The following is a 24,206-nucleotide window of genomic DNA, read 5'->3' on the forward strand; positions in this document are numbered from 1 at the left end:
TCTATGGAAGGTCTTAAAACAATGAACAGGGTCATTGTTTAATAGCATGAGTATGGAAAAAAAAGAGATCCTTGGGAACCGTCCACATTTAAGTGAGTTCAAAGAGATGTCGCAGGAGCCCAAGGTAATACAAAGATATAACACAGAACTTTCTTCTCAAAAGTTTGTTAGCAAAGAAAGGTAAAGATCATATATTTAGAGGGAGAAGTGAGTGGATGTCAAAGATTTTTAGGAGAAAGAAGACCTGAACATATTTGTGGCAAATGGGAAAGGATCAGAGGAAGGGGAGTAGTTGCTGAAGCCAGGTCCTGCAAGGCAAGGGTAGGCTATGTGTTCAGGAACAAAGGGTGGTCGGAAAAGGGGAGGGATGTCGTTTTCTTTGAAAGGGGATACATTTTGAGGAGCAACACCTGGAAAAAGGATTCTGGCATTCTCATGCTTAGGTCATAAGCCCGCCCCTAGACTAATTACTCTACTCATGGCATTGCAGTGCTTTGATCAGCCCATGTCACTCTTACAATAGGAAAGGGGCAGGGGGAACTTGATTGACAGCCCTGCCAGTTGAAGAAACTGTTCTTAACGGAAAAATAGTTAGTTGTTCTTTGCTAGAATAAGAGGAAAAGGCTGCTGGGCAGGCAAAACTAACTAAACTCCGCAGATGTTCACTATAAGAAAAACATTAAAAAAATAATTTTATTAGTTTTTAAGTGAGATACTTTGAATTTTAAAAATCAATCTGCACCCACGGGGCAAGGCTTCTCATTCATCCTATGCTGCCATCTTGGGGAAGCCCTGAAACTCATGTGCTTGGTTTGTAGCCAGTTTATCCCACAACAGTTACTTGGGTTTGTTTGTTTTAGCAACTTTTTAAAATTTTCAATTACTGTTAGCATACAAGATTACATTAGTTTCGGGTGTACAACATGATGATTAGACATTTATATATCTTACCAAGTGATCACCCTGATAAATCTAATATTTATCTGACACCATATATAATTATTTCAATATTATTGACTATATCTTTTATGCTATATTTTACATCCCCGTGCTATTTTGTAACTACCAATTTATACTTCTTAATTCCTGACACGTTTTGCCTACCCGCTAACCCCACTCCCATCTGGTAACCATCAAAATGTTCTCTATATCTATAGTTTGTTTTATTTGTTTATTTTATTCTTTAGATTCCACATGTAAGTGAAATCATTTGTCTTTCTCTGTCTGATATACTCCACTCAGCACAATACTCTGGGTTCATCCATGTTGTTGCAGATGGCAAGATTTCATTCTTTTTTATGGCTAATATTCCATTGTATATATGTGTCACCTCTTTATCTATTCATTCGCTGATGAGCACTCAGGTTGCCTCCATATCTTGGCTACTGTAAAGAATGTTGCAATACACGTATGGATTCCCATGTCCCTTGGAAGCAGTGTTTTGGGTTTGTTTGGATAAGTATCCATAATCAGGATTACTGGGTCCTTCTTTGTCCCTTGTTATAGGCTTTGTTTTAGAGTCTCTTTTGTCTGGTATCAGTATTGCAATCCTTGCTTTTAGTTTTTCATTTCCACTTTCATGAAATATCTTTTTCTATCCCTTTACTTTCGGTCTGTGTGTGTTTTTCAGTCTGAAGTGAGTCTCTTGTAGGCAGCACGTACAAGGGTCTTTTTTTCTTATCCATTCGGCCACCCTATCTATTGATTAGACCATTTAATCCATTTACATTTAAAGTAATTGTTAATAGATATATAGTTGTTCCCATTTTATTATTCATATTTTTACTTTTTCTTTCCTTCTTCTTAAAGAAGTCCCTCTAACATTTCTTGTAGTACTCTTTGATGTTGATGAACTCCTTTAGCTTTTTCTTGTCTGGGAAGCTCTTTATCTGTCTTTTAATTCTAAATGCTAGCTTTCTGGGTAGTATAATCTTGCTTGTAGGTCATTGCTTTTCATCACTTTGAATATTTCATGCCAATCCCTTCTGGCCTGAAAAGTTTCTGTTGAGAAATCAGCTGACAGTCTTTTGGGAGCTCCCTTGTAGGTAACTAGGTGCTTTTCTCTTGCTGCTTTTAAGATTCTCTTTGTCTTTAACCTTTGGCATTTTAATGATGCCGTGTCTTTGTGTGGGCCTCTTTGGGTTCATCTTGTTTGGGACTCTCTGTACCTTCCTGGACTTGTATGTCTTATTTTTTTCACTAGGTTAGGGAAGTTTTCCATCATTATTTCTTTAAATAGGTTTTCAGTTCCTTGCTTTCTCTCTTCTGCTACCCCTATGACGTGAATGTTGGCATGCCTGATGTTGTCTCAGAGGCCCCTTAAGAAAAAACTTTTAAGTCACTATTACTTCATCATTTTACCATAACTAATATCAATTTTGTATACTATTTAACAGTCATTGTTCATTTACATCTGCATTTATAATATACAATTAAAATTTTTTATGTTAAAAATGTAATGTTAAGTGATCGTTTTTTACATGGTTACATAAAAGTAATTACTTAAAAAATTAACAGAACAGAGCATAGGAAAAGTTTATCAGAGGATTATAGTCTTCCGGATGAATGTAGTTTCACTAAAAGCATACTTAGCAGCCACCTGTTAGCTACGCGTCTTATAAATTGAGATAATGGCATTATTTTTTTCTAGAAAGGTTATCATGACTCTAACCACTTTGCTTCTTCTTGATTTCCAGCCTGTGGAGAGTCGTCAAATCCGAGTTCTCCCAGCTCTCGTCGTTGGCAGTTCCTCTCCTCCTCCATGCTCTGTCACTTCCTCATGGTGCTGACATCTTCTGGACAATCATAAACGGCAATTTCAACAGCAAAGACTGGAAGATGAGGTTTGAAGCAGGTACCTCTGTATTAGCTTAAAAATTCTCTCTGGATCACGGTGTAAACCAGGTGTCCAGGTCTGAGATCTCTCTTCGGACCTCCTTTTTCCTCCCTTCTTTTTAAAGGGCGTCATCCTATTTGCTGGTGTTCTTTGTTGCTTCTACCTAGCTGAGCTTCCTCAGTGACGGCATTATGCAGAAAGGTCTTTAGGTAGGGTTACCCTGTCTAGTTTGCCTTGGATAGTTTCAGTTTGTACCTGTTGTCCAGGTGTATTTATTAATTTAACCTTCATTTACTTCCAGTGGGTCCTGGCTTGAATGATCAATCACATAGTCAACCTAGTAGATTATTTACATCAGAGTAACTGGGGGAATGTATTTAAAAACACAGATTACCGGGCCCCATCCTAGACCTACTGAATCAGAATCTCAGGAGGTGAGGCCAGGAATCTACATTTTTAACACGTTCTCCAGGTAACTCAGTGGCGTTTGAGAAACTCTGCTGTTATACCCTTGCCTTGAAGTATCTGGGACCATGTCTGGGGCAGTGATGGGTAATTTCCTAGTGCTTAGAATGACAAGTTCTTAGAGGAATATGGTAAGAAAAGAACCTGGATGTGTTCGCTTAGCCCCACATCTGCTGGCTTCACTGACACTGCACCGTGCTCCCATTCTCCGGGGGCAGCAGGCGGGCTTGGCATACTGTAGTGTGCCTTATCGGAATCGTTCTGTACATTTTAGTGTCTCAAAAATTGGTCAAAAGAATGTAAGTTCCATCCACTGAGTTAACTATTATGCTTTAGAGTTCAGTTTTCCTAATCTCTGGCCACCTCAAAGAGTTCGTGGTTTTTAATGCCCCACGCATCCCAGTGGCTGGTTTACTTACATGGAAGCACATGCTGTAGTAGGGAATGAGATCAGAGCAAAATTTTCAAGCAAAAAACAGCATCATATTGGCAACACTTTGTAGGCATTAAATTCAAAACAATGCAGTTACATATTTAACCATGCTCTTTCATTGTAATTTAAGGATTAGATATTACCAGACTAATCTTCGGAATCACAGCTCTGATGATGTTGCTTCTCTGCTTAAAAATTTTAATGGGTTTTCCATGTCTAGAGAATGAAGTTCAGACTCATGAACCGGACATTCGAAGCCCGCCATGGTCTGAGAGCCCGCGTCCGCACCCTCCTCTCCCGCTCTTTCTTCACACGCCATCGCTCTCTCCCCGTTGCTTCCTGCTCCCCTCGTCCACGTCTTCCCGCCCTCTGCTCTCCGTCTGAAATCCTCTTCCCTTCGAGGTCCCGTTCAACTGCCACCTCCATTTGAACCACCTTCACATTCCTTCACTGGGCTCTACTTTCTCGGTCCCCTTAGTGGGAAGCCATTTCTTTACTCCCTCAGCATTTCATGTGTACCTCATTCGCGGCCTTTACAGCCTTGTATATCACGTTTCAGTTATAGTTGTACCTGCCTTATCTCTTTTCGTCGACTTGACTTTGAAGTCAAGACCTGCGAACGAGTCACATATTAGTCTGCTCATGCCGCCATAACAGAATACCACAGACTGGGGGGCTTCAACAACAGGGATTTATTTCTCATAGTTCTGGAGGCTGAGAAGTCCAAGATCAAGGTGCCTGCCAATTTGGTTCTTCAGTGAGGGCTCTGTTCTTGGCTTAAAGATGGTCGCCTTCTTTCTGTGTCCTCACATGGTGGGGAGAGATGGAGAGCTCTGGTCTCTCTTTTTATGAGGACACAAAACCCATTATGGGGGCCGCACCCTCACGACCTCATCTAAACCTAATTACGTCCCAAGGTCCCACCTCCAAATGCCATCACACTGGGGGTTAGGGCTTCAACATGTGAATTTTGTGGGGGACACAGACATTCAGTCCACAGCAGCTCATTTTCTATTTACTTCCATCGCCACACAAGTACCTACACGGTTTCTTAGTTTTTACATATATATATGTATTTAAAATAAATGAATCGGTGAATTTATTGAATAAATACTGTATGTACTAAGTACCATGGGAGCAATAAAAAGAGTATGAGAGCATATTTCTTCTCTCGGACGCCCCTAATTTAATTGATGAGACCAAATATAAACATGTAAGAGGTTAAGAAACTATAAAAGCGTAGATATAACTCAAGATCACAAAAAGAGATATGTCATACGGCTGTGTATGAACACATAAACGCCATGTGTAAACGAATAGTAGTTTTGCAGGTGTTCATGGGATGGAATGGCCACTCTAGGAAGTTGGAGTGGACTTCACAGAACATGCAGAATTTTAACAGCAGATTCCTTTAAGGATGGTGGAATGTCATTGAAGAACAGAGCAGTAAGAATAGGCAGTAAAGAACAGAAAGAATGTTCTAGGCTGCTGGAACAGATTAAGCAAAGTACTGAAATCTCTTTATTTGATGGAACTATATTGCTTTACTATGTATTATAATTTCTTATAAAGCTATGTCTCAAGAGTGGCTGGAATTGATAACATAGATTTGCAGAATAATTAGAAATCTATCAAGTAAGTGCATCTATTTCAGCACATTCATCTATAAATGTGCTCTATAGCCCCAAGAAGACTGGTCGTCGTTTCACATCTTGATATACAAAGAGTAGAACAGAGGGTCCAGAACCTAGAGTCAGGACTGGTGGGCACCTCCCGCCCCACTGTGTTGTCTGCAGAATCTCTGGGGAATGGACAGAGAGATGAGCATGGAGGCATTCTGAATAGTTTGAAATGTAGCTGGAAGTTAAACAAGAGAAAGACTATAAAATAAAGACAACCCAGTGCTAAAGCTGCCTGGCAGGAAGATACCATACTGATTGGAAATGGTCTCTGATGTACAGATAGAACCCTCGGGAAGGTGGCACAGAACTTCCTTTTGGTATTTAAAATTGGTGTGTGGGGCCCAGAGTTACCCTAATACCTGCAGGTTCAGTTCTCAGACTGTCTAAATAAATGTCAATTTTTTTTTGTTCCCTGCCTTTTACATTGCAGTGGAAAAAGTGGCTGTAATTTGTAGGTTTCTGGATATTCACTCAGTAACCAAAAACCATCTGCTGAAGTATTCCCTGGCACATGCCTTCTGCTGCTTTCTGACAGCTGTGGAGGATGTCAACCCAGCGGTGGCTACCAGGGCTGGTCTCCTGCTTGACACTATAAAGAGGCCGGCATTGCAGGTGACGTCCCTCAGATGTGTGTTATCTGTTCTGCTCTACTAAACCATTGAGTTACGTGTCACATAAACGCATTTGATTACGATGATGATAATGACGACAATGATGGAAATTCGTAAATTGGGGAAAACATTAAAATTGAGAAAAACACCTTATTAACAGAGCTCTTGGTTTTATTCGTTGATACTTTCTTTTCAGTCTTCGTCCATGTGCTGGTATCACTTTTGACAGATGTAGCTGACAGATATAACTTTCTTTTTTGCGAGGCAGATTTAAAAACTAGGCAGGTTTATTTAATACCATTTAGCTGGTTTCAGAGCTAGAAGCCCTTACCATTAGAGGCTAAATGCTAAGAGAAATTGGATGAATTATAATATAAATTAAAGCAAACATGAGAAGGTAAAACATGCTACCAAAATGAAATGTTAGAAATTAAAGCCAAAGAGACGTGAAATATGAGACCTGGAGAGAGTTGTATATTTATCTTACTGGGCACCTTTATTTTACAGTTGAAGAAACCAGGTCTCAGAGAGATAATGTGATTTATCAAAGAACACAGAGCGAATTTACGGAAGAACCAAGACTAGGACCTCCAAAGTCTTGATCTTCTGTTTTTCCACATTGCCACCTGATTTATTATTATATCGCTCTTATTAAAACTAGTAATAATGGCAAGAATTAACATTTATCAGATAGATATTGCGTTTCCAAGGCAGTGTATTGAAAGTGTCCCATCATACTTTATCTCATTTAATCCTACAGTAACCTTTTGTGGGTTCCCGTTATACAGATAGAGAAGCCGTGGGTTAGAAAGGTTAAGTAATTACAGAATCATATGGCTAGTAAGTGGCAGAGCAAACTCAGGTCCAACTTATAATAAACTCCTTGTTCTTAACTGTGTGTGTGTGTGTGTGTGTGTGTGTGTCTCTCAATTAGTAGAAGTGTCCTTCTTACAAAAAGGACTAAGAAGAAGGGGCAAATGGTGCAGGATCTGAAAAACTATAGAGTTAATGCTGCCTGTGGATACACCCCCTCCCTTGTGAAAATTCTGTTGTCTTCTGGATAGTCCTTCTCTGTTGTTCTTAATAAGATTCGATGGTTGTATGTCTTACCCCTGCTCAGGGCCTGGAACAGAGGAGGTGCTCATTAGGTGAGAGTCGAATGAATTAATAAGATGGTTGGATGAATTACAGTTTTTAAATTTCATTCAGTTAAAAAAAGGAATGGTAGACTCATACGCTACAGAAATAGATTTTCAATCTATTACATCTTTGATTTCTTAAGACAATATGTTCCACTCACATTCCAAGAAGATAAGGTGACTTTATTTTTTTTCAGAATCACTAAAAGAATTCTAAAATCTAAATTTCTTTTAGAAATTTTAATTCCGAATTTGAGAATTTAGTCTTGAAAGGGAATTTAAAGACCATCTTCTTGTGTATTCTAAAATATAGCATTGGAAGTATGTGTCTCTTATGGAACCTATCGACATTAAAAAAAGAAACATCAGTTTGAGAGTATTTGGGTTAAGTGCTTATTATTTATTGCATAAAAATTAATAACATATATTTTGTTCAGATTTCTCAGTTGAAATTCAAGAGGTATTCTATAATTAGGAGAAACTTCTTTTCTACATTTTTTTCTACCAAAATTTACAATAAAAAAATATTTAAACAGGATCATTCTATGTTATAAATATAGATTGAGGAGGTTGCCCTGTTTTACCGACTTTGTTTAGTGTGCTTGCTTTGGACCAACTTAGATATTTACATCTGACTTTCCTTTTCCCCGCCTTTTCCCCAGGGTCTGTGTCTTTGTCTTGACTTCCAGTTTGATACTGTGGTTAAGGATCGACCCACAATATTGAGCAAGCTTTTACTTTTGCATTTTCTTAAGCAAGATATTCCTGCTTTGAGCTGGGAGTTCTTTGTCAATAGATTTGAGACTCTTTCATTGGAAGCTCAGCTGCATTTGGATTGTAACAAAGAATTTCCTTTTCCTACAAGTAAGCAAAATGATTTGAAGCAAAATGCTTTAAAAATTCACAGTTCCTATTCTTGTGCTCACTAGATAAGCAGGAGATACTCTGCCTGTAGTTTGACGTTCAACTATGGAGGATGTTTTGATTTCATGTACTCAGTTCATAAAATGTTTTTTGAGTATCTATTGTAGTAATCCGCAGGTTAATTATTTTCTGGCATTCCAAAATAAAAATTCTTCTCATTTCATGAGGACCTATGAGAACCATTTGTGACTGTCTGTGTGCCTTAGATATTATTAGGTCATGATATTTATAATGTTTGTGAGCAAGTTTGTGAGATACATTTGCCCCTTGCAAATTCACTCTTGCATATTTATTAATCAGTTACCTGCAACTCTAAATAGATGGGGAAAATACTTTGATCATTCAACTATTGATCCAGTGATAACAAAATTAGATAATTTAATCTTATGGTCTAAACAGAAAAACGATAGGTTATATTCAAAATAAGGAATAGTCTTGATTTTTTAAGATAAGACGAGGGAATAGATGAATGAATCATGTATCCACGAAGGATGGGTTTTAATACTGAAAATTTACACAGATGGATTGTTTCAAACTAGTGGTATATAACAGCCAGTTAAGAAAAATGATAACCTCTAATTCCTTTTGCAAAGCTATCACTGCTGTAAGGACCAACGTCGCCAACCTCAGTGACACTGCGCTGTGGAAGATCAAGAGGGCTCGTTTTGCCAGGAACCGCCAGAAGAGCGTGCGTTCCCTGCGAGACAGCGTGAAGGGGCCCGCGGAGTCCAAGAGGGCGCTCTCCCTCCCCGAGACCTTAACCTCCAAAATCCGTTGAGTATCTTCTTCCGCCCTTCCTTTAAGTCCGTTTAATGTCTTTCTGAGGCGGACGTGTCTTGTCGAATGTTCACAGGGAGTAGCGTATTTAGCAAACTAAGGTCACTCAGCAGTTTTGGCTTTCGGAGTCCCTAGAGGGTCACCCAAGGGGTGGTAGTGCGCTGGTTGGCTCTTCCCAGTTTGTGGGTGAAGCAAAGCCTTGATCTAGCAGTAGATTGTTTTGAAATGTAGAAGACAGCAGATCCATTGATGCTTGGCATGAAAGTAGAAGAAGCATTTTCTCCTAAGTCCTAGAATATGGAGGTTTGCGCCAGCTTTGTACCCTAAGAGCTCCTTGAGACTCTGACAGGACCCTTAGCAGCTAAGGAGGTAGAGTGGAAATTTGCACTGCATTTTCATTTAATGCATGACAGACGCAGCCAAACAGGCTCCCAAACAAACCAATCATGACGGTTGCTTCTGAAAAAGAAAAATCAAGTGGAGGAAAAGTTGGATTTCTACCCAATCTTACCAGATAACTTAAAATAAAAACAAACTTCATTGCCTACTTAAAAAAAAGACCATATCTACTTGTTTTCTAAAGGTCTTTCTTTATATAGCACTTTTAAAGAGAACAAAAATTTTCTTAAGTTACCAGATGACTAGATAAACTCTAATGATTAGCAATGGCTCATGAATGAGAAATGATTAAAAATTTATAACTAAATCATCATATTAGTGAATGGGTACATTTAAATATATTATTAACTTGTAAAATTTGTTAAATGGTTTAATTTTTAAATAACCGCTGTGAAGTTAATAAAAAAAAACCACCTTAAAACATATTCCTTATTCTGTCAGAGCTGAAAAGTTTGTTTTTTTCATTGGCATTTATTAGAAGACAGCCTTATGTAACATAACCATTTTTAATCATAAATTTGATTTGATTTTATTTATGGCATTTTTCTCTATTTTTTGACAAGCTATGGCAATGTGGTATTTTGAACTTTGGAAAAATTAATGAAAGCCCTTTGAGCAATCAATAACCCAGGTTTTCAGAGAGCCAAGATAATAACAGGTGGTCATTTAAGAATATCCTGTAGTAATCTGAGGCCTGAAGTAAAACTGAATCAGATCCTAGAAACCAACTCCTAGATCAAATAAATTACAATTTCTATAAGAATTTCTCAGCTCTTTTAGAACCTAACCGATCAGTTTTGAGATATAAAGTTTATTTATTGTTATTTCTTGTTAATTGATTCACATGACAATTTCGAAGATTAAGAATGAAAGTAACGTTGAACGGTATTCTTGAGATTCACATAAAACCACAAAACTTCTGTGATGTAAACATCTTTTATGTGATGTTAATTACAAATAGGAAAACTAAACTTGCCCCTACTATCCAATGCAGTTAGCACTGAGTATATTTTCTAGGCTCAAGTTGTTTTTAATGCTTATTTAAATAGAGTTGTTGTTGATTTTTAAGCTGTGAGGTTGACCAGGCATGAGCAGTCTGCTCCAGCTCTCGGTGGGACACCCGAACAGACGCCAGGTGGGTACTTCCGACTTGAAGGCCTGTGTGCAAGTATCTATCACAGGTGGACAAAGTAAAGAATGTGGTGTCTCTAACTGGACCAGAGTGATATATTTAGGATCTGCAAGCTTGAAGGGTCTTACCCCAGATGCTCAAGCATTTGAGCCCCTGACATAGCGAGTCTTTTAATCTTGATACTGGCAGGTGACTTTTGATCCCATTAACTTTTGGTCCAGTAAGAAGCATCATGTTAACCTGAGTATGCACTATTCCCCAGAGAGCCAATATGACTAGAGCTATACTTAGTACTCATATTTGTATGTGTATTTACACATAGAAATATTATGTTCATATGTTCATATATATCTGCTATAGGAGAAACATACATTTCATTTGCATTTTAAAAGGTTATACATTTGAACCACCATCATCTACTCATTCCCTTAGCCATTCCTGATTCCCTGCAACTCTACATGCATTTCTGTCTCTAAGAGAAAGGATTTCCACCCTTTGGAGGACTGTAGCATCATATTAAGCTTGGTACAGTGTAGCTATCATCTGATGTTCCATGCTGGGTTACAGTGTATCATGAAGTATCCCAAGGGTTGAAGGGACACCGGCCAGGCTATTACAGACTAAATGTTATCTACACAAATGGTGCCACGAGTCACTGGGATGGTTGTGAAGGTTTTGAATACCTGCTATTTGTCAAAAACAAACTTGGTCACTACCACCTATGTATCATGCTATAGAACATTCAGTTTTTCTATTGTTTTCTAAGAATAGTTTTAAGATAAACTTTTCAGAGTTTTCTCAGAAGGAAGATTTCAGGTAAGGAGACTGAAGAATGTGTGTGTTATGTCTTATGAAAATGACCCTAGAAAGAGAGGCAGTTAGGGTGGGAGAGAAGGACAAGAGCAAGCGTCCCAAGATCACAATTGCAAATGGCAGATGTTGGCCAGGTGTATTTTTCTCTTCTAAAATCGATGAGACAAGGAATAGCAACACTTGACCTAGTCTCTCTACCTTGTTTTGCACATCACTTGGGCCTCAACTGTGCCGAGATAAAAGAAAGAATAGAAATAAGAACTTCTTATCCTGAGCTCATTACAAATGTGAAATCCATCGACTTCCCCTTTGGTCAGGGCTTTTTAGATTGGTCTTAATGCAATTTCACAAACTATCTTTATTGGACGCCATCTTTTCTTTTTGTCTTAAAGCTTCATTGGAAAGCTAGTCTGTAATTACTATTGCCCATTGTAACAATCCAACCAAAGGAATCCTCTGACATCTCTTTGGGAAATGTGTACATATGTTTCCTGACATTAAGAAAAGCTTTCAGACATCTAATTGTCACACTAAAAGTGACCAGATGGAAAGGGGCAGATAATAGCGTTATTTATATTAAATATTATGATAATTTACATGATCACCACCATAAGCAAAACTTGCACAGATTTAGAAGCTTATAAATTGCTTATCAGGCAATTTCAAATTAATTTTTCATTTTTGCATCATTATTTACTGGATGCTGAATGTTTTAACTTGGGAGCAAAGACATGCCAGGATAATCAGAGGACTGTTCAGGATGGTTTAAGATAGTAATTAAATGGAAACTGAAATATTGCTACTTAAATATGCTTTTGTTCAGTACAGGTAACAAGCTCCCCTGTATAAGACCTCTTATTGATTAGGTCTGAAGTAAAGCAGATGCCCTTTAAGTATGCAGCAAAACTTAATTTTAATCGTTTAGGCTAAAGTTTTTGGTACTGGATTTATAATTTATGGCTCTCTGATCTTAGCACACAGAGCGAATTTTGCAATGAAAATACACTTATAGGAGGTATACTGCAAAGCTAGTGAAGAGCTGCATTCCTCTGTGACTTTTATGAGTCAAATCAAAGGCCTTGTGCATATATATAAAATTCGTGGAATGCTGTAACTGAAACATTAGAAGTATGTCAACATTCTCATTTTATACAAGAGGACACCAAGGTTCCCAGAAAGGAACAAGTGTCACAAGCATGTTGGTGACAGATCTGGGTCTCAAACCCAGTCATCTCGATCTCTCTTGCAAGGTGTATGTGGTAAATGCTAGTAGGAGCTCAGCAGCTTTATTTAATCCTAATCGATGAAATATACACTCATCTGCTAATCCGGAGTTGGTATAATTATAATTAGACATAAGCATATTTCCACCGACGCTGTGAGAACCAGGAATTCTTTGTCTTCGATGTTTCAGAGCATCTCTTGAATATTGATTGAATATAATGCAACAGTCATGGTATGTTGTAATAAATAGCACGATACTGAAGAAATGGCATCAACTCCATGTGATGACAAGGAGCTTCATTATATTTTGTTTGTCATCCCCTAGAATAAGTAATTAAACAATAGTAGGTAAAAAATAATAATAACACTTCATACACACACACACACACACACACACACACACACACAGTACCTCTTTACCTGTGAAGAGTATTTTGCAAATCATGTAAATTTGATTTCACAACTCTAATACTTTCACAAATATTTTTATTTTTTTACTTTACATACAGACAGGAAAACTAAGGTCTTGAGGGATTAAGAACTTCTGTTTAGATGATTTGCTAAAGATCACATATAACTAACTAGTTAGGGACAGAACCGATACTTGAGTCCAGAAGACTTGATTTGCTTTCTTTCCACTCTAACTACCTCTCGATGAATTGGCCTTAGGGTATTCCTGCCCTGTGGGACATGAGCACCCCAGGCTGGTTATGGAGCTGACCTGGGTATTTGGGTCTGCTACAGTGTGGCTTAAGCCTATGAGCATCCAGACCAAAGGACCTTTCCAGTTAGAACCAGCAACTGGTCTAGAGCTATCCTAATCCCTAAAGGGGCGTGGGTACTCCACTCCAGTTTACAGAGAAATCTCGAGATCTCTTGGTCTGAATTTGTATCAAGAGAGGGGGCCCAGTGCTAGGTGCCCAGTGCTTGGTGCCCAGCGCTAGGTGTCCAGTGCTAGGTGCTCAGTGCTAGGCACCCAGTGCTTGGTGCCCAGTGTTAGGCCCAATGTTGGGTGTCCAGTGCTGTAATTCCACTGGGTGCCCAGTGCTTTACAGGTGTCCAATGCTAGGTGCCAGTGCTAGGTGCCCAGTGCTAGATGCCTAATACAGTATATACATTACTTCTCTTTTACCTTTCCTGACTCTATCTAGCTACCCCAGCCTAGACTTTCAAATTGCTTCGCTTGAGCTCTCTCTTTCTAGAGATGGTTTACAACTCACATCTTCACTAACTTCAAAATGCCTGTTGATCATTACAATCCAATAAATCAAAGAGTACAGTTGTTTTTATAGCAATGCCCTTGTTTGAAATGATAGTTTTTGGGAAATGACATTTTCTATCAAGAAAACATTTATCAGGCATCTGCTGTACTTGGAAATGTGAAGAATGCAGATTCATCAGAAATTTCTATACCTTTAACTTGCTTATAGTCAAGTAAGAGATAAAGTATGCACATAAGTAAATTCTTATCTAGACTGAAAGTGGCAGAGCTGCAGGATGGTTCACATCAAACGCCATGAGAGGAGAGCTGGAGGCAACAGGGAAGGTCTGCGGACAGGCGGCTTTTCGGCCAGGCCTTGACTGCTGGATGGGATGTAAACGTATGGTGATAAGGTGTGTGGTAGGAAGAGGCCAAGGCAGGGACGGGGAGCATATGAGGATATGGAGTTAGTCACCGGCCCCCCAGCTCGATAGCCCTTCTGCGGCTGTGTGCACACATCACAGAACTGCTGTGAATGAAGCTTTGAGTCGAGTTAATGCGCTAAGGAGACCAATGAGGCAGTACAACCAGAACCACTGACATAACGCAACCTCTTTACAGCCCTTGATCGCTGGCTTCCCTCGACCAAGTGCACAGTAAGCTCGCGGAAGGGGTCTTTTTCCCTCTACTGGATCGTCACTCGTCGATTTGACGGAGGGGTCAGTGAGTTGACTTTCACAGAGGAATGTTCCTTATATCCCTAGCCACTTTCTCGCTCTTTGGGGACTTCATCAGTTTTTCTCCTATATAGAAGACAGAAATCTGAGATATTTGAATTCAGTACACCTAGGCATTTATGAATAATAAGGATCTACTATATGTCAGACACAGTGCCAGATTCTGTGAAGGATATAAAAATATATAAGACATAGCCCTTGCCTTTAAGGAGCCTTTGTTCTTATAGGGGAAATGAGGCAAATGAATGAATAAAAAGTTCTGCCTTGCATAATAGTTACTTGTGACATGAGAGAGAGGTGCCGTAAAGGAAACTTTCTTCCATTTTTCCTTTCATTGCTCCTCTCTTCCCTCCTTTCTTGTCTTCGGGATCACATCCAGTTTCTGAGAGGGGGTGGGCACATGTACTAGAGGGGCTTCTGGGGACCAGATCCATAGGGTAACATCGGAGGTAGGGGTGGAGGGCCGCCTTGCAAGATGAAGAGAGCACCATGAACAAAGATGCAAAGGTGGGAAGATGTCGGCTGCATTTCGAGGTTCATGAGGACCCCAGCTTGTAGGAAGGTTGAGCATTTGTGGTGGGGTAATAGTAGATGCGTCTGGAAGAGCAGATCCTGGTCTTGGATGGTCTCGAATTAGCTGACTAGATAAAGGTGTGTTACACTCTGCAGTTTCAGTTAGTCGTGTCCCTCTGTGGACCGCTCGCAATGGACCCGGTCCATGTTAAAGCTATGTTGGGAATGACTCTGCCTCATATGATAGAGATGCTTACCTTTTTATTTTCAGTAACGATAAAATCAAATCTCTTAACAGGTTAAATCTCTATAGTTAAAACATGTAGGAATTTCATAGACGAGAATTTGAAAGTGTTTTAATTTGGCACACCTTAAAGAAAATATTGTAAGCATTTACTTTTAAAGTGGAAATTTTGTACCCTTTATGGATAATCAAAACATTACAATTAATTTCTTTATCATAAAGAAAATTTCAGCTTCGATTTGATTAAGTAACTTTTCTTAGTGAAGAGTGTACCAGTCACAAGCCTATGGTATTTTAAAGAAAGATGATATACAAAGCACAGACTTGTAAAGCCCATAACTGGAGGGGTAAATTATTGGAATGAAGAGTGATTTTTTTTTTTAACTTTATGCAGAAGTTTCCATTTTCTAGTCTTATTATTTTTTTTCCAGTACATTTAGTAGTTCGTTAAAGATCATTCATTCCTGGCTATTCAGAGAAAGCAAAATGAGAGTAGCAAACGTAAAGCTAAAGCATGGAAAATCAATGGAGATGAATCTAAAACGAGGGTAGGGCATTTGTGAAATGATACTTAGTCGTTAGGAAAATATGATTTGATGGGAAAAGTTAAGGTTTATACTTTTTAAATGAATGTCTTCTTGCAACAGGAAGAAGAGTTTTAAAATATTTAAAGGTGAAGTCTGATGGTTTATTTTATAGACCAGAATGGGGATAGAATGAAATTGGTAGCCAGTGTCCAACGTGGGCCTAGTTTAGCGTTCCCTTTCTTCTGTAGCGGGGTCCCTAGATTCTCAGGGCTGTGAAACAAAGGTGCAACTTCTCAAACCCTCCTCAGTTCCATTTTTAACCTTGGGACTTTGGAGTCAAGCCAGTCTGGACTTAGAGGTGGTTGAGCAGGACTGAGTGATTCCTTAGGTCTTAAACCTTGCCCCCCAGAGCTAAAAAGAATTGAGGAATGAAGCGGTATTGTAGCAGCCATCGCTTGCTGCTACAGTAACATTGAACCCCGCCAGGAACCTAGATTCTCACACTTGTCACATTCTTGGCCCAAGCTTTCCCAAAGCAATAAACTCCTTTTAGTTATAAAGTAATACTCTGGAGAAGTATTACAAGATTAAATATTTTTCAGTGTTGAAAAGATTGTTCTCTAAACTTATTTTGTTTTATGAGGATTTACATAGGTATTGCTTTTGGTCTGATCTTCTATTTCAGACATTTAATTTAATTGTAATAGACGGCAATGCTTGACATTTCTTGCTTTTTCTTGGTGTTCCACACAAATTAATTTTTTTCTGATGGCTGATGCATGCCCAATAAATAATGATAATATTAACAATGCATTAATTACTCTGCATGTGAAACACCATCATAAACAAATTTCTAGGTTTTATTTGAATAAGTTTTGGTAAAAACTTCTCTAAAGTACATCGCATGTATTATTCCTTCATGAATAGGTTGTATGAGACAGAAAATATTAATGTCCTAGGGTCACGCTGAAGGTTGTCAGCTGCTTTCCTCTGTTAGTCTCTGAGACTTACTTGATTTTGCTGCTTCTTCGTTCGTTGTCAACTATCCCTTCTCAGTATATCACTTTTGAACAGACCAACATTCTTCTGATCATCTGTGGAAAACTAGATGACATAGCTTGTTATCTTATGTGTAGTTCTAACCTAGTGAATTCTGAACCTGACATTACCTTCATGCCACGGCTCCGCAGAAAAGTGTTTGGGCTTGAGACAGCTCGTTTCTGCAGTCCCCCAAAACCTTTCTTCTATCTTGCTTTTCTCGGTTGTGTCCTGGAAGACTGAGATTTTGCCAAATTAGTTGAGGAGTTTGTGGGTATAAATTTCTACCTAGCTCTCTCTTATATCCTTTATGCCATGATTATAAGTAACCACGGTTTGGTTTATAATGATTTGTAACCAAAGCTTGTCATCATGTAGCAGAACTTCTTCTACCGGATGAGTGATAAGAAGGCTCATGTGCTTACCTAACCCATCAGGCAAAAATGGGTTTCAGTGTAGAAATTCCGATGCTGCTTGTCAAAGGAAGGACAAAAATGCAGAGTATTTTGAGTTGGCCCCCAAACATAAATGCGGAAGAGCAAATTTCACTCTTCCTTCCCCCAAAGTTCTAAACTAAAGCAGATCAGAAGAGGCAGAACAACAAGGGAGACAGGGTATAATTTCTGACTTAGAAAAATAACAGAAAGTCAGTGTCAGGGAGCTGCTCGGATATAATTATTTGTTAGGTTAAGAGTAAGTGAAGGGTGAAGGTATTTTTTTCTTTCTATGTGAACTTTCAGCTCACCTTCATGTGGCGTTTTTTCTGTTTTTAAAAGTTCATGCTTCTTTCTTCTCGTTTTTGCACCCCCTGTGTGTTTCTCATATTTACATACAGCAGGTCTTATAATTTGCTATTTATAATTTTGACTATATCATTCAAAGACTACACATTGCTAATATCTCAGGATTTGAAAAAGAAATTTTTTTTTACCTGCTGATTTATGATCATAACTGAATTGAGATAATTTAAGCAAAATAACCCAGTTGATGTTTTTGTGCTCAGTTGATTTTAGAATATTATTTTTGTTTTGATCCTTAGTACTTATTTGGCAAAGCTAGCAGGGAAATTTCTCTCTTTTTTTCACTGAGGATAAAACTTTGGCAAGATCTTTGAAAACTCACTAAATGTAAAGTTTACTTAGGTGTTTGTCTTGCTGTTCGAACATAACCTAGCATTGCGATGCCCTATTTTTATTTCCATTCCCTTATTAATCTCAAATTATTTGGTAGTTTATGGATGTAATAACTTCTGCCTTTGGACTAATGCTTTGCTTAGCAGGCCATCATGTGCCTTTAATTTGTCAAGAACAGAACCTTTACATATTTAGCGGCAGAAGACAGAATGGCATCTTATCAAGAAGTGAGGTTTTAGGGTAAGCTTACTTGTGGAGGAGCCACCCACTGATGGCCTTTCTTGTACTGACAGGACAACAATCCCCTGAGAATGACAACACCATCAAGGACCTGCTTCCAGAAGATGCTGGGATTGACCACCAGACCGTTCACCAGCTGATTACAGTGCTCATGAAGTTCATGGCCAAGGATGAGAGCAGCGCCGAGTCAGACATCAGCAGTGCGAAGGCCTTCAACACGGTCAAGCGGCACCTGTATGTCTTACTCGGCTATGACCAGCAGGAAGGTTGCTTCATGATTGCGCCTCAAAAGATGCGTCTGTCAACTTGCTTTAATGCGTTTATTGCAGGAATCGCCCAGGTAAGTGTAGAAACAGCTTTCAAAAGTCATATCGTGAAACTTTTATTTTTGCTGTGTTTCGATGGTTCGAATTTTTCCTTTTGGCTTCTCAGAGTCCTTTATACTTTTCTTCAGTTATCAATTTTCTTCCTATTCCAGGTTATGGATTATAACATTAACTTGGGGAAGCACCTTCTGCCCTTGGTGGTCCAGGTGCTCAAATACTGCTCTTGCCCTCAGCTACGGCATTATTTCCAACAGCCACCTCGTTGTTCCCTCTGGCCCCTAAAACCTCACATCCGGCAGATGTGGTTGAAGGCCTTGCTTGTCATCCTTTACAAGGTGAGTTGCTATAGTCAGTTTTTTGGGAGGTGAAACGATTCTCTTAGCAAGAAGAACACTTCGGAGACCTATGCTGAGAATTTTGTAGGATGACAATTTGACCTTCCGAAGAAGGATCTTATTTTGTATGATTGGTGTTGAAAAGCAAAGAGCTATTAGAATGAAAATAGAAATGGAGGCCATGCCTGTGGATACTCTTGAAACTGTTTAAAACAAAAAATGGCGACTTGTAGGACATCGGTCAACAAGCTCTATTTATGTTCCGAATTTTAATTGTTATATCAGAAAACAAGGAAAATATTCAAAATTGTATTTATACACCAAATGTTTGTCAGATAATTTTTTTTAATTTTATTAAGTTTATTGGACTGACATCGGTTAATAAAATCATATAGGTTTTAAGTGTACCATTCTATAATACGTCATCCGTATATTGCCTTGTGTGTTCACCACCCAAGGTCAGATCTCTTTCTGTCACCATATGTTTGACTCCCTCGACCCTTTTCTACCTCCCCCTCTCTCCCCTTTCCCTCTGGGAACCGCCATACTGCCAACCAGATAATTTTCTCGAAAGGAGTTGTAACTACAAGCTGGCATGCGTCTGCAGTTTGGTGTGGAAGGCAGGGAATACTGTCCCCTGTCAAGATAAGGCCATGAGAGGAATTTATGTTCTCATTTTTCTGTGTGTTTCTTTTTATCCCAAAGAAATACTGAGAAAAATATGTAGCAAGATCAAGCGGAGCACATACCCTTCGAAATAACCATGTATATTTTTCTCCCTCCGTTTTATCGAGCAGTACCCATACCGAGACTGTGACATCAGCAAGGTCCTGCTGCATCTGATTCACATAACAGTCAATACACTGAACGCACAGTACCACAGCTGCAAGCCCCACGCTGCGGCAGGGCCTCTGTACAGTGACTACAGTAACGTAAGCAGATACAGCGAAAAAGAGAAAGGTACTTTACACATCTCAATTCTATCCCGAACTTGCCTCGAATGCGTAATACATTTCTGGACAGTGTTTTTCTTAGGAGATAGAGGAGCGCCCCCAGAGATTCTGGAGTCGAAAAAAATCACTTAGCGCTTCATTAATTTTCCGACTTCCCCCTAGATGTTGTTGCTTTAATTTTTTTAAATGAGCATTCAAGAGAAATAAATGCTATGCTTCTAAAGTCTCTTTCCTAAGAACTGGTGTTTGGTAAAAAACTGCTGTTTGGTGAAGGAGACTTCGTAGGCCTTTTCCTACGGGATGGAGGTGATCTCGGTCGGCGCCTGTCAGCCTCTAATTTGCTCCTGAACTTTGTGCTCACAGATTTGAATGGAGTCTGACTTTGCTGAAGTGCTTTTTCCTGGCCGCCTTACTCAATAGGAATTGATTTAAGGCAACCGAAATGAAATATTTTTGCTGCATAGGTTTACATGATTTCCAACACCGACACTTTTTAATTGATAGTGGAATTAGACTTTAGATAGAGTAAAATTACAGCCTGAATGTTTCTAGGTGAGAGCTGAGAGCTAAGGTGTATGTCTTTAGTGCATGTTATTGCATGATTAGATTTGTAAAAGGTGACATCATCTAATCCAGTTCTGAAAGAAAGCCAGGTGGTGTTAACAGAATCTGATTTGGTAGGACTGCTCTGGAAATACCTCAATCAGATGGATTGGAGCCAGCGTTCCATTATATGTTTATTGCTACAAGGTCCAAGTCTAGGTTGGCCATAGATGGAACTCTGAGAGCAAAGTTCTTTAGTTCTGGTACCATTCGGAGCCTTCCTGAAGAACATTTGGTCTACCGGCTTAAGTCCTACTTTCTAGGAAACTAGGTAGATTCAGTTAAACTATGGATATCCTGAATGTGGGCCCAGTATTTGGGTCAATCCCAGATGAACCTTGCTAGATGGGAGGTGCCATCTTGAAATCTTTCTTTCTCTCATTCAGTGCATTTGGGAATTACTTCAAAGTTATGTAATGGGAGTTGAATAACCATTTCCTCAAAAACCTGTATTTTTCAAAGGAGTATATTTTTAAAAAGGAAAAAAGAAATAAAACAGATCACTGCAGTGCATCTCCCCAGAAACACAGAATTTGATAAGCTTTCTCATCTTTGTGGAAGTTCACGGGGAGTTTTGTATCCATTTTGATTATTAACATTTATTTTTTTATTTTACGAAGATTAGTATTCTTAGTCTATCCAATATCTGCTTCAAGTTTCACTTACTTGTAGACTCTTGTGTATTAGGACAGGATCGAAACTTAATTCTAAGCTTGTATTTCTCATATAGTTAAGAAATCTTAAATAAGCATAATCACACCTGAGCCTCATTTTGTCGTATAGTTAGGTATAAATATAGGCCAAATGCTAAGATTTCAGTGATACTCAACTCGAATAGTAGGTTAATTCTATTTATTGTGGTATTAAGTACATTTTAGTAGCCTTTTCTCTTGCTGCTTTGTATGTGGCCTTTCTAAAGAAAGAACATTTGTTAAGTGAACTTCGTGGGGTTGCAATGTAGCAACCCTTTCCTCATTAATACGTTTTTAGGTTTATCTTTGATTTACCTAAAAGACGCTTGACAGGCACTCTAAGTGACCAGTTTGTTTACGGAGCCTCAGGATGACTAGTCAAAAATTCTTTTTGGGATTCATAATAGTTACATGTGGCAAACTCCTCAGAGAAGAGTCTTACTTAACTAGGGAAAAATGTTATTTTTTGTTTTTTTCTTTTGTTTACTCTTTCAGTCCATAATCATTTGTGGAGCTTTTGAGATGACCAGTGGCTTTTCTAAGCTTTTTCTGTGTGTTGTGTGTTTCATTACCAAGTGTAGAGTACAGTATTTTGCATTCACAAAGCATAAGGTGCATGTACTGTTAGGCTGTGTCTATGCCAGTTCTCAGATCCCAGGAAGGCATATATTTTTGGAAACGGCGAGGTCTACTCATTTTGTTTAATTTTCTTTTGCCAAATTAGCCTGAAAATTCGCCAAAAGCAGGGACGTTCAAGCTGCGTCACAGATTCTTGACACGTGTGTGTTATCTGGTTTTAAGTGCGTTGGAAAAGTTTCTGCATGAAGCCTCTGTTGGAATATTGAGATGCCTCTCTTGAAAATGCTGCCAATTGTCACAGGGAAAATGAGCAGCAACTTTTTAACAGGTTGCTCTGTTCAACATATGGATGATTTGACACCTGGATGAAATACCTAGCCCTGCCTAGACTCGGGCTGGTGTAGAAACCACGCGGATTTTGTTCCATATAATGCTTTCATTGAAATGCTTGTGTAGACACAGCCTAAGAGAGAATAACCTCGTAAGTGTAATTTTGACTTTCTCTCCCCAATTAGAAGAAGATAGTGTTTTTGATGAATCTGATATTCATGATACACCTACTGGACCCTGCAATAAAGAGTCTCAAACTTTTTTTGCAAGATTGAAAAGGATAGGCGGCAGCAAAATGGTGAAATATCAGCCGGTTGAGATGAATGTTCAGAGAAGTATGAATTTTTTCCTCTTAGTAATTTTATGCAGAAATGTTGTACTCTACCATTTGTTTGGGGTGAAATCTTAATTTTATTATGTTACGACACATTTTAATACCGTTGATTTTATATATATGTATGCACAAACAGTATATATATAGACGCGTTTATATATATACGTGAACTGACAGATACATCATTAACGTCGTGATCGTCCCAGAGGGCCATTGCTTGATTTGATTTGTTGCAAGATGTTTGCTTCTCTTCCACACAATTTGAGCACAGTTTCCTAGATCTGCCTCAGCCAAAAGTGATCCCCTCTCCTGTGCACAAATGAACAGAGCTGAGGAATTATCCCGAAGCCTGATTTTGGAAATATGATCTTAAACTGCCATTGTGGGTTCTTTCATGCCAAAGGTTTCTGGTTTTTTTTTTTTTTTGAAATTTAGAATGAACCTTCCAAAAACTTGGCCAGAAGGTCAGTTTTGCCTTCTGGTGGAGCTGGGATTGTGATTATGATTTATGCCAATCGTATGCCCAAGTATGAGGGGAAAAAAAATGGTGGAATCTCCAAGTAAAACAGTACTAGCTTTTTCTGTTTTAATCAGGTGAAATAGAGCTGGCTGAATATAGAGAAACGGGCGCAGTACAAGACAGCATTCTACACTGTGTGAGAGAAGAAAGCATTCAGAAAAAAAAGCTGCGCTCTTTAAAACAAAAATCTCTTGATATAGGGAATGCAGACTCCCTCTTGTTTACATTAGATGAGCACCGTAGGAAGTCCTGCATAGACCGGTGTGACATAGATAAGCCTCCTGCCCAGGCTGCTTATATCACGCAAAGACAGCACGACCACGGACGTCCCAGACAGAACTCCGCTACGAGGCCTGACACCGCCGAAGCCCCCGAGAACTCTGCGGCGGGAGGTTTTCAGGAGATGCGAAGGCCTGTGATACCGGAAGTTAGGTTAAACTGCATGGAGACGTTTGAGGTCAAAGTCGATTCTCCGATAAAGCCTGCTCCTAAAGAGGATTTAGACCTGATAGACTTGTCCTCAGATTCGACATCTGGGCCCGAAAAACATTCTATGCTCTCGACATCTGACAGCGACTCTCTCGTGTTTGAACCTCTCCCCCCTCTCCGAATAGTGGAGAGTGATGAGGAAGAGGAGACCATGGACCAAGGAAATGATGGTGCCTCTGGTAAAAATGCTGCCTCCTCGCCCTCCATCCCCAGCCACCCCTCTGTCCTCAGCCTGAGCACAACTCCCCTTGTGCAAGTAAGCGTGGAGGACTGTTCCAAAGACTTTTCTTTTAAGGACTCAGGAAATAATCAGTCGGCAGGCGACAAGGACTCCAGTCTCATAGCTCTGGGAGACCCCACAGACGCTGAAGAATTATCAAAGCAGGAGGAGCTGCACGAGTTTTCCTACGGCAGCCCGCTCACGCTTAAACAAAAGCGAGACCTCCTTCAGAAGGCCTACGCTCTTCCCGAGACATCACTGGACGATAACCCTGAGCCCAGCATCGAGGAAGATACGCTGGGTGGGCTGATGCCAAGTTCAGGGGCAAAAACTGTCCTCCTCAAAGTCCCTGAAGATGCTGAGAACCCAACAGAAAGCGAGAAGCCCGACACCAGTGCTGAATCGGATACGGAACAGACTCTTGAGAGGAAGGTCGAAGAGGAGGGAGCCGAGGAATCGGAATTTAAGATTCAGATCGTCCCCAGGCAGAGGAAGCAGAGGAAGATTGCTGTCAGTGCCATCCAGAGAGAGTACCTTGACATCTCCTTCAACATTCTAGATAAATTGGGAGAACAGAAAGATCCAGGTAAGCTCACGTCTCTTCTTTGTCCCAGCCTCACATTCAAGTTTGTGCATCTTACTCGGTAGGGTCTTGGCACTGACCCAGCTCTCAATCTTATAATGTCAGAGAGTGACATTATAATTGTTTCATAATCACTCTGAATCCATGCTGCTTACTCGGGCGTGTTGGATTCAG

The 24,206-nt window shown here is 39.4% G+C and overlaps 1 protein-coding gene across 1 annotated transcript in view; it reads left to right on the forward strand.

The window, feature by feature from the left end:
- The window catches only part of UNC79 (unc-79 subunit of NALCN channel complex), a 214,070-nt gene that overhangs the window by 121,188 nt on the left and 68,676 nt on the right, over positions 1–24,206 (forward strand). The window contains exons 23-32 of the mRNA XM_039884084.1: positions 2,697–2,854; positions 5,847–6,028; positions 7,829–8,030; positions 8,684–8,863; positions 10,336–10,401; positions 18,122–18,408; positions 18,547–18,729; positions 19,527–19,689; positions 22,072–22,221; positions 22,815–24,035. Of these exons, the coding sequence (XP_039740018.1) occupies positions 2,697–2,854; positions 5,847–6,028; positions 7,829–8,030; positions 8,684–8,863; positions 10,336–10,401; positions 18,122–18,408; positions 18,547–18,729; positions 19,527–19,689; positions 22,072–22,221; positions 22,815–24,035 (2,792 nt within the window). The remainder of the gene's footprint in view (positions 1–2,696; positions 2,855–5,846; positions 6,029–7,828; positions 8,031–8,683; positions 8,864–10,335; positions 10,402–18,121; positions 18,409–18,546; positions 18,730–19,526; positions 19,690–22,071; positions 22,222–22,814; positions 24,036–24,206) is intronic.

Source organism: Pteropus medius, unplaced genomic scaffold (assembly GCF_902729225.1).
Source record: "Pteropus medius unplaced genomic scaffold, Ma_sr-lr_union100, whole genome shotgun sequence".
NCBI lineage: Eukaryota > Metazoa > Chordata > Mammalia > Chiroptera > Pteropodidae > Pteropus > Pteropus medius.